The sequence below is a fragment of the Malaclemys terrapin genome, chromosome 9 (genome assembly GCF_027887155.1).
Source record: "Malaclemys terrapin pileata isolate rMalTer1 chromosome 9, rMalTer1.hap1, whole genome shotgun sequence".
Classification (NCBI taxonomy): domain Eukaryota; kingdom Metazoa; phylum Chordata; order Testudines; family Emydidae; genus Malaclemys; species Malaclemys terrapin.
The window spans coordinates 96,422,588-96,441,066 of record NC_071513.1 but is presented as its reverse complement, the minus strand read 5'-3'; the positions used below and the strand labels follow the sequence as shown (position 1 = coordinate 96,441,066).

At 43.2% G+C, this 18,479-nt stretch overlaps 1 protein-coding gene and 1 long non-coding RNA gene across 2 annotated transcripts in view; both read right to left on the bottom strand.

Annotated features, from left to right (window-relative positions):
- LOC128843583 (uncharacterized) overlaps positions 1 to 18,479 on the bottom strand; it is a 51,498-nt gene that overhangs the window by 22,188 nt on the left and 10,831 nt on the right. The gene's annotated exons all lie outside the window — the stretch shown is intronic.
- On the bottom strand, positions 14,835 to 17,214 carry SOX2 (SRY-box transcription factor 2). The gene has a single exon (XM_054040510.1). The coding sequence runs from the start codon at positions 16,807 to 16,809 to the stop codon at positions 15,862 to 15,864; it is 948 nt and encodes a 315-aa protein (XP_053896485.1). The 5' UTR covers positions 16,810 to 17,214; the 3' UTR covers positions 14,835 to 15,861.

Below are 18,479 nucleotides of genomic sequence, written 5' to 3'. Positions count from 1 at the left end.
TCGCTTTGCACTAAACTTTCCTTCTCACTGTACAACGCCTTTTAGAAGGAAGCGCGCGGGCACACACACAAATACACATGTAACAAGGAGACAGGGTCCATGCTGGGCAAGTTGACCCCAGGAATCTACTAAAGGCAGCACTTTTTGCCTCCTGAGCGCACAGATTCGTGTCCATCTCCTTGCCGAAGATAACGGTTTCAAAGTGGCAAGATATATTCAGACTCTTTGCTAAAGGTTGGCTTGGGGGGAGGAGGGGGGAGAGAAAGAGCGGTTCATTTAAGTTTATGGAGGAAAACGTAAATCAATTCCCCCCCCTCCAAATATAGCTGTAAGGTGAATTCCATTTGGAGACATTCCATCAAACCCAGCCCTCAGTTTCCCCATCAGAATCTTGCACATCAATGTACGTAACCTATAAATACTGAAGAGACGAGCAGGGCCAGGGCATTATTCCGTGCAAGAGAATTTGCAACCTTGAAAGCATATTTTTCTTCTGGCTATGGTGGCACTTAGACGGTAATGTGGGCAGTGAAACTGGGGAGATTTATATCTTTTGGAAAGTAGGACGAGCCAGATGGTAATAGCGTCATTAACAAACAAACTTGGGATGCGCAAGTGAAGCTTGAAATTGGGAAAGAGATCTGGAGAACAAAGGGGGCTGCTGTTGAGAGAAAAGCCCCTCTTCTGCCGGCCAAAGCTAAGGGCACATTCTGGAGGGGCTGCTCCTACCCGATAAACGAGGGCTTTTTCCTCCCCTGTTGTGACTGAGAAAGGGCAGAGAAAACTTTTGCAATAGGCAAATGTGGCATTTATTTATGTGTAACCCTTTGTCGTCTCAAGTGTCCCAAACGGGCCTTTAATTCAAATCCCCGGTTTGATAGGGAGGGATTGAACCTCCAAGTTTATTTTATAGAAACAAAGCGCCGCTTGTACCCGTTGAAGTGCCGCGAGTTCAGTCATTATTGGAAAGTTGTTAATAGTATTAAGTAAATATTAAAAGAGTCGCTTTTTCTGAGGTGGGGGGTGGAAATACCTGCCGGCTTTCTGCGGTTCTCTCAATTTCTTTCAGCATTCCTGCTATCTGGGGGGGGTCATGAAAGCCAAACACCACAATAAAATACTTGTACATCACAGCGATATACAGTGCACCGGGTAGAGACATCGTCTAGGTTTGTATTTATAGCCAGTCTATAGTTGTGTTTCATTCTGCACAATACTTCGAATGCCTCGTTTATTCACACATTCACCCAGCACACCGGACTTCCACTCACGGCTTATCCTAAGTTCAGTGGGAGTTTTGCATGAGTAAGGACTTCAGGATTTGTGAATGTCAATCTCACCCACAGAGCTCATACCTACACTGACACACGATCGAGTCCATAAGTACGGTATACCCCAGCGAGTACAGCCATCCACAAGGTATATTACATATGGGGGGGATCTCTATTGAAATATTAACGTTCCCCCCGAAAACAATATAAATACTAAGAGTTCCTTAGGAACCCTCCCCCCTTAAGTATTAAAGATTTTTCCCCCGAGTAGAGTTGGTGAGTATTAGATGATCAATAGTTTAATAGATGCCTGTTAACAGCTCCTAGTTGACAGACATATACCCAAACTCTAGATTTTTTTTAATGTACTGGAGATCTTTAAAAGCCCCGAGGACTTACCCTTAAGGCATTATTCAAAGAAAAAAACCTGAGACTGGCGGTTCGTCACAGGCAATTGTAAAGGGTTTCAAAGGGCCGATCAAACGAGTTGGAGAGTAATCTACATTAAAGTCCGGATGGCAGTGTTACAACATGCACCTGCAGGGTATTTGCTATCCGTGTCCCTTACAGAGCTACAAATCACCATTAGAGAAAGCTGCTTAAGCTTCCTCCTTGCTTCTAGAAAGACTTACTCGGGCTACTTCACTTTGATATTTATACATCTTGTTATTGATAAGTACGTTAAAAAAAAACCCTCCCCCTCGAAGTATTCGTAGGCACTCGCAGGCATCCTGCAGGACTCTTGTAAATAGGGGTATTTACTGCAGGACTTTAACGTCTCCTGGCCAGGCACATATGCGTCTGACTCTAACAGTACTGTATAGCAAATCGATTCCCTTTCTGATTTGCAGACGCTCCTGGCTCACTTTGGCTAGTGTGGGGCGTTGTTGTCTTTCCACTTGATTTGCTTTACGTCGAGCTGCACCTTGACACTGGAGAAACTGGGAAAGGGAGAGATGGTAAATGATAAAAGACAAATCACAGTGAAAAAAACTGTGTATGTGAGAGAGTGAAAAGTGCGTGGGAAATAATGGCTATAGGAACAATAAAAACGACAAGAGCCTGCTAGATGCTAAGACACGCACATTTCTTCGCAGTTTAATGCAACAGAATCTATCAGTAGATCGGCTCTCTGCTCTCCGCACTCGGGCACCCGGTGTAACCGAGGAGACAAGGCAGCAGAGGACGTATCGGAACGTTAAATGTCCGGCCGGATTTTCTCACAGTTGCGGGAGGCGCAAATATGGAAATTAGCTCATTATGGAGAGGGAGTGGCAGTCAGGAGTCCCCCTCCGCTACCCCCCAGCCCTGGATCATTGAAGTATGAAATAAACCAAATGCACAGAGCACCCACTACAGCCAAAAAAAAAGGGGGGGGGGATTTTAGATTTCAATGAGTATTTAGTCTTGTTTGTATCTTGGTAAGTGATCATTAGTTTTAGCAGTGCCGCAGTGGTTACTGGGCTATTAACCATTTGCACGCTAGCAGGGACCTCATGGCTGTTTACAAGTTATCTGGAGAGCAAAAGGGACTCAGTCAGTACACATTAAAAAACAAAAACAGAGCAAACCGCACTTGGCTCCGCAAGTCTATTTTTAATTTTAAACTCTGCATTCAGCTCCCATTTTCTAGACCTAATCCAAAATTAGCAGCATTTCCCCCCAGTTTATGTCAACTGAGGAAAGCAGAGTTGCGAAACAAAACAAACAAACAAACAAACCAGGGAAGGTGATTAACACGTTAGCAAAAAAAGAGACAACATTCCAAGTGCATCGTGAATCGTGTTAACTGAGCGTTAGAACGCAGGGTGCATCTGAACTTTGGTTCTAGGGAGTCCGAGTGCTTCTATCTTTGTTTGTTTGTTTCCTGTCTTTTTGATACTTTAAACTGAGTGGATTTTTGTGGGGAAAACTGGTGGCAAGCGTGAGGAAGAATAGCACTTTAGTTAACTGTGACGATTTATTTGAAACGTATCCAGCACGCCGATTGTGGCTGGCTTGGTTTTGCTTACAAGCTGGTAGTTTGTTGGAAAAAAACAAAAACAAAATGCGGTGGTACCAAAGACTGTTTGGGAACCCTTCCTACAATGTGCAGGTGACAGCTCCCCTAGGTACGTCGAGTGAGTGGTAAACGTGTGGTGCTGACATTTAAAAAAGCGCCCTCACTGTCTTGATACGTAAGAGGATTTCGCTGCAGTTATTCTGATCGCTTGTTATGTCAAAATTTGCAAACAAAAGGAGGCAAAATATTCTGGACTCTGGGTCTTTGCTCCCTCTCCTTCCACCCTGGGATGTGGTGCACTGCGAAGAAGAATGCTATACATCACCCTTAATCTCCTGCTGACTGAACTCAATAGCGCATCAAAGCTCGCATTGTTTAAAGCTTGGGATGAACGAACAGGACTAGGCAGAGGATTGCCAACTCCTGTTGGGGGAAAGTTTTCCAAATAAACTATTTTCGGTGGAATTACATTTCGGGGGGGGGGGCGATCTGTCACCCCCGACGAGCTGTTCCCAAACAGGTAGTCGTGCCAAGCACAAAGAAACACACACAGAAAAGCGTTGGATATGCGGCTTAACAACAGTAACCTACAGCAAGTGGAGGGGAGCATGAGGTCGACATGGGAAGAGAAGCCATCCTCATGCCACTATTTGATGGTGCTGTGCATCTCTCCACGCAGCGCGCAAAAGGACCCCCTTTTTTACATCTACTTGTCCTGGAAAGGGAATTGGGACCCATCTTGTTCCATGCAGGACTCAGCCGAATTAGGGGTTTCAAAACCAGCCCCTGCTGTGTACTTGCAGTGACCACTTTAAGGGTGGGAACCAAGTTTCCTGGTTTATATGTATTGCCTTTGGGTGACTGGGTGACTGATTTAGGCATTTTAATATCGCGTCTTTGAGGAGCCTGTAACTTTTGCACAAACGAAGCGAGGGTAAGAAAAATCAAACATTCGCACTCGGCCCGTCATCAGAAACGTAACAGGTAACAGAAATGAACACAGACAGGGCTACACACTGCCGGCCTCTCTACCGCAGCTGGAGACAGAACAGGCATCCTGGCAGTTTTCCTGACATTTACAAAATAGTGTCATGTGGAACTTGCAAACTCTCCAAACTGTTACAAAACAAATCTTCCCAGAGGCTGGGGTGCATGTTTCCTTATGGATAAACAAGGTGATATTAAACAAAACCCAAAACCCACCCAAGGCTGGCAGGAGAGAAAACACTGATAACTGGGGCAGAATTATAGCGTCTTGAGCCAGGCACTGATCTGGTGTGCAGGCTTATACTTCCCTGTTAAATCTGCCATATAAAGTGCTGTATAGCAACCAAGGGAAAGGGGTGTATTTACTTCTGGAAGATTTAGGTTGTTGCTAGGATGTGAGAACAAAAAATTCTTAATAAGTCTGGGGGGGGGGGGCTGGGGGAAGGGAGGGGGTTATAAGGTTTGTCACAGGGAAAAGTGCAGACATCTGCTGGAACTTCCATATCTAAGCTGTTCATTTACAGGAGCCAACTTCTGAAATCTCCACAATTAGATCTGCATTGTTCTTTCTCAACAACACTGCCTAGAAAGAAAAGGTCTTCTCTGTCGGGGCCAATCCAACGAAGCGTTTGACGTTATTAAATAATAAAGCGATTGTGATTTACATTGTTGTTCAGAAAAAGGGCCAATTATCCACTGTTATGTTGCCATAAAGATCATATTAACTCGAATTAGTAATCAAACAATATGCTAGCGTTAAAAGTATAGGGGGGACAATGCGAGTGTTACTGTTGCCTCCTCACTTTTACTTGTAAAACCATCGGCAAAAATTCCCCTTAAAGATGTGCAGAAGCTTCAGACTAAAAATAACAAAAAGCTAGAGAGGGACCAACGTGTGTGATGAATGGTCTCCTGTGTTGATTGTTTCCAATTAATTCAAAGGCACCCAAATCTCATATTGATTTCCAGTTTACAACTGTTTTATGAATTAATTCATCCTCCTACGTAATATCAAAGGGACGTATTCGACCATGGTTTGTGTGCAGTCTGGCTCTATGGGTTTTTTTAAGAACTGCAATGACTTTAAAAGACCTTTGTTTTCAAACCAACCATGAGCCCAAATACAACCAAAATGTAAATCCAGACGCCCATCCTTGCACTCGAGTAAATTTACTCTTCCATAATCAAATAATTATTTTTATTAAGGCCGTTATTAGGTTTATAACTCGTTCCCCCACTTAAATTTGTGCAACCAACCAAGGTAATCTAAATAGGTTTGACTTGCCCCATGGGTACAGAATGTAAGCATTAATAAGAAGGATTAATTATGGGTGTGTATCAATAGGACACAAAGGCTATCAAGTAGCACTAGGGGGAAAGAAAGTGGAAAACTATAGACGGGAAGCCTGGATCTTGGAGCAGCAGTAGTTTGCACGTCCTTGTTGCAGATTGTATTTGACACCAGACGCAGACCTAATCCGCAAAAATAATGGCGCCCTAACGCAAATCGACCATTTTTTAACAGCCACGGTTGGGAAAGTTGATGGTCTAAAGAGCTTCAACTAGTTGGCGGTAAATAAAGCATACATTAGCGGGTGTTTCGGGGAGCAGCCGGGGACCAAAAAAACAAAAATCCACCCTGCGATACGATCAGTAATCTGTTTTTAAAAAATCTATACTACCTTTCCTTGTACATGTACACAAGATCTATTCCCCGCGATAAGGATGACAAGATTTGACCCCTGAAAACAAATAAGTCACTTATTAGAATCTGATCTTTCCCCTCCCCCCATGCAATTTATTGCAAACACGTTTTGTTATCAGTTTGGGGGTGGAGGGGAGGGAGGGAGACAGAAGAAAAAACTGGCTTACTTAGAACTCAGTAATATCTGGTTAGCTGTCAAATCCCCTGTTTAACAGTATTCAGCCAAAGAATGGCTTTGCAAAGTGCTCCAGAAGCAGATGCTATTTGTTACCACGATTTAAAAAAAAAAAAAAAAGTTTTACAGTGACATGGTTTTTTTATAAGCAAACACAGAGCAATTTTCCTCAGCGCAATGCATCAGCAAGTATATCCAAAAGGGTCTAATCTACTTCTTGCAGGAGCAGCGCAAAAGAAATCAGCAACACGAACGAAGAAACTGAGTTCCCAGGGATGCTATGAAAATACCGTCTCATTGACTTCCCCCCCGATCGGAGGGCTAATATCATATGTAATAGGAGAGGGAACAAAAGCGATCAGAACCGCTTGCTGCAGAGTTAGCTCTTATTCGTTGCATTATTCGGCGTAGTATTTGAGTAACCAAATGTAACCATCTAGCTTCTTATAAGCAGATTGTCCAAAAAGACGGAAACAAGCCAGGAAAAACCCAGCCCGTGCCGGGTTACTATGAGGGAAAACTTTTTTATCCTTGCATAAAGATAATTTATTAAACCAAAATAGGAGACAGGTTATCTCTAAACGGGATTAATAGGAGTTGCTGTATAGGATTAGACCATCTCATCCATTTAGAAGGGTGTCTCTTCCCCTCTCCCCCCCTCTCTTTTTATTATTATTTTTTAAAAAATCTTTCCCTATTAGAAGCACTTGGAAACCGCGTTTGCTTAATCGAGTTTGATGCTCTGTCTTGCAATAAAAGGGGACCCATTTTCAACCTGTGATTAAAACATATCTGCCTGCCTAGAGAGCCCAGCAGATTCAAATGTTGGTCCGGAGTCACAAATGTTCATTACAAGAGAACCTAACTAGCGCTACTGTATAGCCACTTTGTGAACTCAGGACTGTGGAAAGGGTTGGGGGGTGGGGGGGGGGGGAGTATGAAAGTGTGAGCTGATGCCATGCTGGCTGGCAGTGTGTGGTCTATTGTAGGGAATGTGCTTTTTCCACTGAACAGAGCCCCCCCTCCCTCTTCTCCCCCCAGCACTACTGCACCTGCACGGGATCAGGGAGCTGCTGCCATTCACCACATCAACATAGAAGACATCTTTGACAGCACTCAATTCATTACATTTCTTCCTGCTTTTCAAACCAACACACACACACACACACAAAATGAGTATTGCCAATCAGGACCAGGCGGGGAAATCTTACCATACTTTATATTTGCCACTCATTTGGGATTTCATTCCTCAAAAAAACTCACTTCTCAGCCAGCTACAACTTTTTAAGGTAAAGGAATCGCCCGACTAAGCATTAGGCACAACTGCGTCACGTTTCTCCTCTCTCCCCGAATGCACAGACTACAACTCCAGGACGTAAAGTAAATTAAAACTTTGGGTCAGAGACTCAGGCGGCAGAAAGTGAATCGAGAAAGCAGGTGATTTATAGTCCGCCCAAGGGAAAGAGCTGCAGATTTATTCATAATTCGTGAAGCAAAGCAGCCTGGTTTGAGAGGGGAGGAAAAACCCACCCAACCAGATGAAAGTGTTCCTAAACATTTCAAACAGTTTTGTCACAGTGCAGAATATTCCCATCTAGTCCTTTGGCCTCCTCCCGTCCCCCATACAAGAGTTAAAAATGACTGCGAACTATTTAATACCTGAACCGTCAATAAAAGTATAAAGAAGCTGGGGGCGATAACATTTCATCTGTCCAGTAAGAAAGTTATGCAAGGGGAAAAAACTCTCATGCAGAGACTTAAATTGGGGTGTGTGATTTTCATTTCTTAAAAATCCATTTCCCAAGTGCATTTGGAAGAAGGAAAGAAAAACCCTCAGGATTTTAGCTTCGAGTATTATTTAACTCTACTGAATCTGGGCATCAACTGATTGCAGTGACTCCAGCGATTAAAAACCATGATAATTCTGATTATTTCAACCCAATTTAAAATCAAACCAGAAATACTGATTTCAAAGAACTCTTATATCATAGCTTCACCAACCTTTTGTATACTGATTTCCAGTTTTTTTTTATCCCAGAACACGTTTTATTTTCAACTGAGAGGGATATTTTTCTCCCAACACATTTTTATCTATCGCTGGCAAATGCAAACAGCCACGTGTATTTTCCCACAGTTTCGAAGCATCATATGCCCTAGTTGAAATTCTGAATAAAAAAATAAGTTAAAAGGAGCTCTGGCCTACCTTATCGGTATGAGAAAATCCGAGTGTCTTGTTTCAGATTTAATATGTCTATATTATAAATAATTAAGATACTGTCATTTCAAAAGTCCCTCAACTGAATATTTATTGGTTTCTTCTGAAAATTGAAATCAATATGTGTGCCTTTTGATTTACTTTTAATTTGACTGGAGAGTCAGAACTAAATTTGTCTATGTTCCTGTATTTATATAGACCTTCCAGAAGCCCAAACTCGAATCCCGAGAAGGCGAGATTGCTTTTTAAGCTAAAACTAATAATTTCATAACTGATTCCCATTCAATCTGGCGCCGGTGACGTCACGGGGGGTATTAGCATACCAGGAGAGGATGAAGCCAGTGTGGCTGCAGTTGATAAGGCCCCTCCTGAGGAATTCGCTGCTTGTTTTAATACATTAATTATTTCTCTGTCTTCCGCAAGTTTTGCAATTTGTAAGAGCTTAAAGGCACCATCATTTCAAGAAATGCCAAAAGGACACGTTTAAGAGCTTCTTACGTGGCAAAAGGCGCCCAGAACAGCAGCACTGGAGCTGGTGATAGCCCAGGGAAGAGTCTATTTCTTGCTGTACTGTTTGTCTAGCATATAGCACAGAGGTTTGTTGTGCATGGGTTATATCGGGCCTAAATTTACATAGCATAGAGTCGATGTGGGGTTTTAAAGCGTTACCAGGTCTATTTCAAATTAACACGCTCAGGGGTCTGACCCTACAAATCCTTATTCACTTGAGTAGGATTTAGTCCCCCGGCCAGCCCTTCTGGACTCTATGGGACTCTTAGTCACTCCCGTGAGTAAGGGTTTTCAGGATCGGGCCCATACGCTGGAGGATCTCGTGCGCTTGTGTCTCCCCCTCCAGACAACCCTATCAGACTTCTATCTCCAACACGTGTTAAGATGTCGTTTGCTATCCAATGCCGAGTGGGACGCCATTAATCAAGAATTTATTCAAAGGCGCCCACATTATGTCAGCAGCATTAATGAAGTGAAGCTTAAGAAACTGATAAATGTTCGGCCAATCTGATCAGAGAGTCAGTCAGAACATGTGTGGCTCTTTTCTATACTCACCAGACGGAAATAGACCAGAGGAAGGGGAAAGCCCTGACTGCCCGTGACAAGCCCTGTTGTTACGGGTGTTTTTTAAAAGCACCGTTCGGGATCCCAAACTCTGTGGATCTGCTGCTTGGGATGGGGTGGAGGGTCACCTTCCCTGCTTAAGGGGTCACCAGGGAATGGAAAAAACTTCAGCGGGTGTTGTGCGCGGCTGGGGAGGAGGTAGCGCACGGGGTGGTTAACTCGACTGGAATGTATATGCAATAATGTTGGAAAAAGACTTCACACTTAGTTCAGCAGAATGTAAATTCAAGGATGCTCCGGGCCAGCTCCCAGGCTGTTGCCAGCAGGCACCTGGTGCAGGCATGTGGATCTCGGTGTGCAGGGTTTGCCAGGACACGCTCTGAGTATCGGGCACTTGCTTTGGGCTTTGCCTGGAGTCTCTAACCAGCGGCCTGCCTAGGCCACTGACGTCAGCTGCAACTGGTCCTACCGACTCTGCCGCTAAACTCACCCCAGCTCCCAGATGCAGTTTTTGAATAATACCCCCATCCTCGCTGGGAATTACAGACCTACGCGCCCGAATATGTAAGACAGAAAAAAACACACAAACATACGGGTTGAGATCTCTCTCTCTCACACACACACACACTTTATGCATATACATCCTATACGCACACCTTAACATGGGTAGGTGGAAAATGCGATTCATCAGTATTTAGTTATTAATAGACGCTCCAGGAAAGATTCACCCCCTAAAATAGGTGGATTAGGAGCTTTCAAACAATCGCCTTTCAACTCGAAAAGAAATAGAAATCACTCCAAATCTAAAACGCTGCCCTCGGTTATACTTTATTTCATTCGAGGAGAGAAACATGAAGGCTGGAAAGAACTGTAAGAGCTCTGCCAACTGCGAGTGATTTGAAACGCCATACCTCGCGATTGTTTTTCCATTCGCACTTCATGCACTGCAAGATAACTCACTAATATAAAATCCTAACCGGGTCACTTGAGATATAGTTTACTCGAACGATTATCCCCCAAACGGTGATCACACCTTAAACCTCTCCTCTTTTTAAACACGGACATAAAAAGGCCCTAACGATGCAGATTTAAATGTACCGGGAAGAAGAAAAAAACATCTGTAGAATATAAGAACGCTTCCCACATCAAATAAATGTGGAAATTTGGAAACATCAATAGATGTTTCTAAATTGTAATGAATTTTTTAGCGTGCTGTCTCTCCCCAATACACACACATAAACGCAAGGTATGTTGAAAAACACGACAGACCTGCGGTATATTCGGAAAGCACACAGCTAAAATTCACTCTGAAAGGTTTTTGCAACGTCTACCCTGTCTACTTGAAGTGTACAGCACCTGCAAGCGAAAATAATCATCTGGTCTCGTGAATTTAGAGCGAGACTGCGACACATGAAATATACAAGGTGAAATTAGCCAGGAATATTCTTCAGGTACAAACCTAACTGTGCGCGACGGATATCAAAAGGAAAGGGGTTAGTTTCTTCCGTGGCATTTTGACTCGCTGTACCACAGAGAAATATGCAATTTCTAGCATTTCATTTTTTTTAAAGGCTGAAAACAACAACTCACTTCTGTGCTGCACCTCGTTGTCAAGTGGACTTGGTTCCTCAAAAGCAAAATATGACCAACTCTTGAAATTCCCCGGGCATCATCAGAAAAGCTGGTTTTAATTACCAAAACTTAAATATCTGTGGTGCTAACTAGCAGGCGATCAAACCGCAATCAAACTTCAATCTCTGAGCAGTTAGCTATAAACTGTCAGCAATTGAAAAATAAACCTGGTGCACACAAAGGCTCTGTTTAATTTTCGTGTTGTAATGGCTCTAAATGAGGACCCCATCACTATGCAGTTAAGCGGTATTGCATGTCCCCCTGAGGCGTTGATCAGTTCTTTTTAATGTGAGAAAACTGGCAGCTCGAAACCCGTCAATGGAGCTCCCACAACAAAAGTCCTGAAAAGCTGAATGAATTGGGTTTGTAATTACTGCTTCCCGCTCCCCCCTCGCAGCTTATCTCATTCATTCAACATATATTATTGTCACCTAATCTCACGCTCAACCTTTTTTAGTATCTACTTCTGCGGACATGTTTGTGGCAGAAATTATACCAAATGAAAGTTTAAAAAAAAAAATCTCTCACAGCAACCAAAATGTGGAAACGAATGTGTCAGGCAAGGCTGGGTCAGCTTTAAAAAATTCACAGGACTCGGATTTCCTGCAGTCTAAATTGCAGCATTTTGAATACATCATTGCAAATCTCCTAGGCTGCTCAGCATGCTCTAGATTTTAATATTTGAGTTAGATCAGGAGTGAAATAAATGAAGTGTATCTAATCATACCTATCACCATGGGCCTCTTTCTTTCATAATATATAGTGTTTAAATGGCTGAGCGATCTACAGCCTATTCTAAAGATAGCTATACAGGTCTCTTCTTGCATGTTAGACATAAAGAGATATTAATGTTGTGATGCGATACATTGTGATGATCATACGCAGCCCTTGTTCTCTGACAAGAGCAACGGGCACCTTAAAGAAAAATATGTTTTCTGTCAAGAAATGTCATGGAAAAAGACAGCCGTTTTCCCACTTGGCGGACCTTCCCTGTTTGTGTATTTAAATCGCAAGGCATTGCTGATGGGAAAGATTCTCCCGAGGGTTCCTACTGTAAGAATTTGTCGGTTGTAGAAATAAGTACAGCTATTACAACCAAATCTACTAACAGTCTAAATAATTAATTGAACCATTGCTCTTTGACCCTTAGAAAGTCCAGTAGGGACCCGTTTGTAGTAATAATACCCCCGAATGAGCCCTTGTCAAATATTCATTTAGTGGTTAATGTGAGCTATTTCCCCCGGGGACAGTCTGTAATACCAGCTTCCCAGCCTTGGCAAGAAACCCTGCTAATCTACTTCTCCAGTTCAGCAAAATATTTTCGCCCCCCTTCCTTAAAATGTTGTAAAAAGAAAAAAAAAATCACCGGGAAACTATAATCTTATCCTGAGGTTCATTTCTGCTCTGTATAAGGTTAGTGAAACATTACAATAACACTCTTTGACCGAGCACCAAGTGTGCTTTAAAGAGCACATACAAATTCAGAGGTGAGTGAATACACTGAGCAACTGAGTATCAAAATATGACTAGTAATCAAAGTAAAGAATAAATGATAGCCTGGGGTAATATTTTAGTTGAAACGAATCATGTGATTGTTTAATGTGTTGAACTGGAAATTAGCAATGGTCAATGCCATTCTTCTAAGTAGTAATTTAAAAATAAACCCATTTAGCTTTACATACAAAACGGGGTTTTTTGGTATACACTTATCTATCTGTATATCTCCAGAATCATTCAAAGAGAGATCAGACTTTTTTTTTTAAATCTTTACATCATATACCAAAAGATAAGTTTAAGCAATTTGTCAATATAGAAAAAGTTGCTGAATTCCCTTAGCATTCATATGTGGCTTAGTGTATTTTGTTTACTTGTATTACCTCGCCTTCTGTGTGTATTTAAAAAAAAAAGCACAACATTTCAAACTACCCCCCTCGAATATTGCTGTTAGCACTTCAAAAAGTGCCCATATTGTATTGTTGTTAATTGGCTAAGATTCACAGTGCGTTTTTAAATGAATTGCGATCGATTGGGTTTTTATTCAAAGTTCTCTTTTATTCAGATGTGTAAGCGAAAGCGGGGAAATGTACTTGTTACCACGTGAATAATCCCTAGATGCATTACAAATGTTGGGCAACTCTGGTAAATTCTTTTAGTCTTTGCATTGAGAAAGAAGAAGGGGTGGGGGGAGTCTTGTAATCTGGAATAATAGCTGTCCCACCAAGTACATCATGGTACAAGAAATATAAGAAAAGGGGGCAAATAGATCTAAAATACATAAACAGTGATGAAAACGCCACATCATCTAGGCTGCAATTTTAGTTTTCATTTGGGCAGGCAGGGAAAGGTGTGGAGGCCAGAATAATTTAAGATATATCACTACCACAAAAAAACCAGTCACCCGGTAACCCCTTTTTCTGATCTGAAGTGAAATCCAGCAACCAACACTCAAATACGATACATATAGTTTTAAAAACACCTGACACACAGAGACACAAACACAAATAGAATTATAGCTTGTTCAATGCACTGTCTGCTTAGCTAAGACGTAAAACCCTTTCCTCACAATGTATAACACGTTCTTAGGGGGGGAAATGCATCTACTAATGCATCACTGTAGTTTAAAGAATCCACATTTCTTGGCTCTATTTTTATTTTAATCTTTCTTATTCCTTGTGCGTATCTAAGGGACATCTCCAGTGTTATTAGTTAATATTAAACGCTTGGGCTTTAAGTTTTCACGTATGTGCTGCCCTGCATAACATGCCCAGTGCTCTACAGATCAACTTTACTGCACTTTGCACACGTGAAGTTATCATCCTATTTTGCTCTACAGATAGATTACCCCACACTACTGGGGCCAGAGATTCGTATAGCTCAGAAGCATAATCATCGTCATCTGCAATTGCGAATAGAACGGTACAAAGTAAAAATCTACCTCAGAGAGATGGCTGTGCTCTTCTTTTATTTGGCTGGCGCGAACGCTTCTCTTTGGGGTTTGTTATCATCTGCAGAGATTGTCCGAATTTGGGCTACACCGCGCTGGCAAGTTAAGAAATAGGATTCAAGAAACAGCTGTGATATAGCGTGAAAGTCTTTGGCCTATGAGTTTGTTTTTTAATCTTTCCTCCCCCCACCACACATCACACACCCATTCTACCCTGGAAAAATAGAGGAGTGGAAAGTCGATGAAGCCACAAACAAAGCTTCAAGAAACCCTTGTCAGTGCAACCCTCACAAACTCTAGTTGCAGTTTTCTTGCTATTGTATTATTATCCTCAGACAATTAAAGGAAAATACCCTCCGCCTATATATACCGTATTCCCAAAAGAAGAACACACGGGTTATAAAATAAATCAAAAGCGCAACGACTCTTTGTTGCCTTTTTAGTCCCTCTAATTATGCTACTACTTTCCATTTAACTTTAAATCTATTACAAGACTCCAGTTCAGACCACAGCCCTTTGATGGCAACAAGTGGTCTGAACCCGCAAAGTGCCCAAACGTTCTTTTGCCCCTTCTTAAAGGGATGGCATTTACACATTGTAAGTTGCAACTTCACATTTTTTAAATCCAAAAGGAGCAGTTCAGTTGGTCAGACCTAGTTATGTAATGAAAACTATTTCATTTTACAAATAAAGGTTTATATTTTCATTTATCTATATTGCTATATTATTTATAATACTAAATTGACCACAGTGACATCTTAAACTGCACGGATCCTTAAAAAAAAAAACATTTTGCATTACAAAAATAAATCCAAGACTCAAACGTAACTTCAGTGTCCATATGTTGAAAATTTATTTATCTCAAACTGTGCATAATGGAATAAAAACTTAAGTTGAATATGTACCTGTTATAAGGATGGTATTAGTTCAAATATATACATGGACTGTCGGCAGACTGATTTCAAATAATACAGAGCCGAATCTTTAAAATACAACTACGGAAAATGAGAAAAAAGAACTTAAAATATCATCACAATAAATTTACAGAAATATTACAAACCATAAGAAAATATTTCAAAACACAGTAATTTCAGGGTTTTTTGTTTTTGTTTTTTTGTTTTTTAATCTGAACAGGATGAAGTTTGGAAACAAAAAAGCTATTATAAATTAGCAAATGGTGTGTGAACCTGCATGGCAATTTCTGCTTTTTAACAATAAGTAAAAAACAAAAAACAAAACCAAAAAAAGTACAATCTAAACTCTTGCCCTTTTATAGCAAAACAATTCAGTGGTTTTGCAAGTACTTATCCTACCCTTTTTTGCCTTTTGTACAATTTCTAAAACAATTAAAATGTCCAAATTTTGTAAAATAATATCCACTCTTTCTCCAGCTGCTATAAATTCAGCTGCAGTTATCACAATGCTCCAAGTGGACTGTTTTTATTTTTATGTTTTGTTTGTTTTTATTAATTGGCAAATTCTCAAGTTTTTTTTCTATCTAAACAATGGACATTCTGATTGCCATGTTTATTTTGATAAATACTGTACAAAAGTTGCTTGCAAATATTAAAACATTTTTTCTCGTCGCTTTTTGAGACTAGCTCTAAATATTATTGGTAAAGACTTCTGCAAACTTTCTGCAAAGTTCCTACCGTTTCACTAGAACTTTTTAAAAGTTTTGTGTAGTTTCTTCCCCTCCAGAGCTATACAAGTTCCTTGTTGGTTTTATGTATGCCCTCCCCAGTTTTCTCTGTACAAAAATAGTCCAAAAAAAAAAAGTCCAGAATCTCTAATAAAAGTGTTTTGTTTGTTTCTTCGTTTTGTGTAGTTTTCCTCCCCCCCCCAACCCTTTTGTCTTACATATGTGATAGAGGAAGTGTGCCATTAATGGCTGTACCAGGAACAGGTGCACTCTGGTAGTGTTGGGACATATGAAGTCTGCTTGGGGCAGCTGGTTCTGGTACTTCAGCACCTGGTAGATACATGCTGATCATGTCCCGAAGGTCCCCAGCTTGGCATGGAGCCCTTGAATGGGAAGAAGAAGTGACTACAGGGGGACTCGAGCTGGACTCCGTCTTGACCACCGAGCCCATGGATCCCAGGGCCATCCCCGGGGTCCCTTGCTGGGAGTAAGACATGCTGTAGGTGGGCGATCCGTTCATATAAGTCTGCGAGCTGGTCATGGAGTTGTACTGCAGGGCGCTCACGTCGTAGCGGTGCATGGGCTGCATCTGAGCCGCGTTGTGAGCGTTCAACCCCGGGTGCTGTGGGTAGCCGAGCTGGTCTTGCATCATCCCATAGCCTCCGTTGGTCCAGCCGTTCATGTGAGCATAACTGTCCATCCTCTGGTTCACCCCAGCTCCCAAGGTGGCCCCAACCCCTACCCCAGTGGTCATGGTATTGGTGCCCGGTGCTAGCAAGCCCCCGGGCAACGTGTACTTATCCTTCTTCATGAGGGTCTTGGTTTTCCTCCGGGGTCGGTATTTATAATCCGGGTGTTCCTTCATATGCAGGGCTCGGAGCCGCTTGGCTTCGTCAATGAAAGGTCTCTTCTCCGCCTCGGATAAAAGTTTCCACTCCGCCCCGAGCCGCTTGCTGATCTCGGAGTTGTGCATCTTGGGGTTCTCTTGGGCCATCTTCCGCCGCTGGCCCCGGGACCACACCATGAAAGCGTTCATGGGTCTCTTGACCCGGTCCGGGCTGTTCTTCTGGTTGTTGGCGGCCGAGTTGGAGTTGCCCGTGCCTCCCCCCGAAGTTTGCTGGGGGGCGGGAGGCTTCAGCTCGGTTTCCATCATGTTGTACATTCAAACGGCTCTTGCCTGGAACAAGCCTTCGGCAGAGAAGCGAGAAGCAGCAGCAGCCTCACAAAGTCCCAAGCTGGACTTTTTTTGTTTGTTTCTTCCTAGGGAGGGGTGTGGAAAGGGGGAGGGGGACTCCCCAAAAACACACACTTGCCTCAGGATTAGAGTTTTCCTCTTCCTCTTGGCTGATGGATTAATAATAATTATTATTATTATTATTACTGGAGCCTTGGTTTAAAAAAAAAACAACAACAAAACTTCTTCCTCCTTTCTCCCTTCTCCTTCTTTCTCTTTCTGTCTCTCCACCTCAGTCTTAAAGAGCCAGCAAACTACTTTCCCCCCTTTTGCAAACACACACACTCTCTCTCTCTCTCTCTCTGCCTTGACAACTCCTGATACTTTTTTGAACAAGTTAATAGACAACCGTCCATGTGATGGGGGCTTGTCAGGGAATAAATGTGTTTGCCCTGGCCAATCAGCGCGCGCCGGCTCTTCCACTGAGGACAAGCCTCTACCCCTGGTTTTGCATGAAACGGGGCGGGGGCTCGGAGCCGCCGCCGGGACGGGTCTGCGGGGGGAGGCGGGTCCACGGGCAGGCGAGGCAGCCACTAGGAAGCCTTTGGAGCTCCTCTGACAGCAACAGGTCACGCACGCCTTGGGGAGGAAGTGGGTAAACAGCATTGTTGCTACATTTAAAAAAAACACAACACACACACACACACAAACTTGGTATTACTCGGGACTGAGGGGAAACGGGAGGGAGAAAAGCCACTGGACGGAGGCAGCCCGGTCTGGGCACATACAGCGGTGCCAATCTCGCGCTCCTTCCAGAAACCGACCAAAACTCTGTGCACCCCTAGGATGCTCCCCCCAGTCCCCCAACATCAAAGCCCCCCGCTGCAGTGATTAACACACGGATCTCTCTAGTGAGTCTCTCACACACACACACCCAGTCGTTGCAAAGGTGGATGCTCGCTCGGCAGCACAGATTACATCCCTAACGCCGGGGCTAGGCTGTTTGTGACTCCATTCCGATCAGTCCCACTCCTGGGGAAGGTGGCGAGGCTGATCTCACGTTTGAAGCCCTTTCTTTTGTTTCTCAACGGCAGGGAAGTTGGATCGTGTTCCTGGGGCCCAGGGTTTGGCTGTATCCCTCCCCCGCCCCCCAGGTCTCAGGCCTTTCTCCATTCAAACCCTGGAAAACAACACAAACCGTCCCCCACCCCCACGTTCAAACCTCTCAGCCCCCCCCGAAAGGTTATTTAAACAAGAGGGGGGGAACCACGTGAAATAAAGGGTATTTCAACGTATCCATCAGCTCCCAAATTGCAGGATCATCCAAAGAAGAGAGAGACTGAAAAACAAAAAGTACAAGCAACCCCCCCCCCAGATCTGTACTGGAAGGGGATCGACCCCCCCCCCCCCCCTCACCCCTTATTTCTCGGATCTAAAGTACTTTCGGTGACTGTCCCCGCCACCACGCTCTGCTCGGAAGTGCCCGGCCAGCCTGGCCCAGGTGCTGGGAGGGAGCGTAGAGGTGGGGCTGGGTTGCGGGGAAGTGGGTAGGAGAAAGGGGGCCAGGGAGAGGAGTGGGGCCTGCGCCTTGGACTCGGGAGGGTAATTTTAGACTCTCCCCCATTGTCCCGATGGAAGGATTTCAATAGGTGGGAGCT

What these genes read in the sequence shown, in the direction of transcription:
- SOX2 (XM_054040510.1), bottom strand. Translation starts at nt 16,809, where the DNA reads ATGTACAACATGATGGAAACCGAGCTGAAGCCTCCCGCCCCCCAGCAA.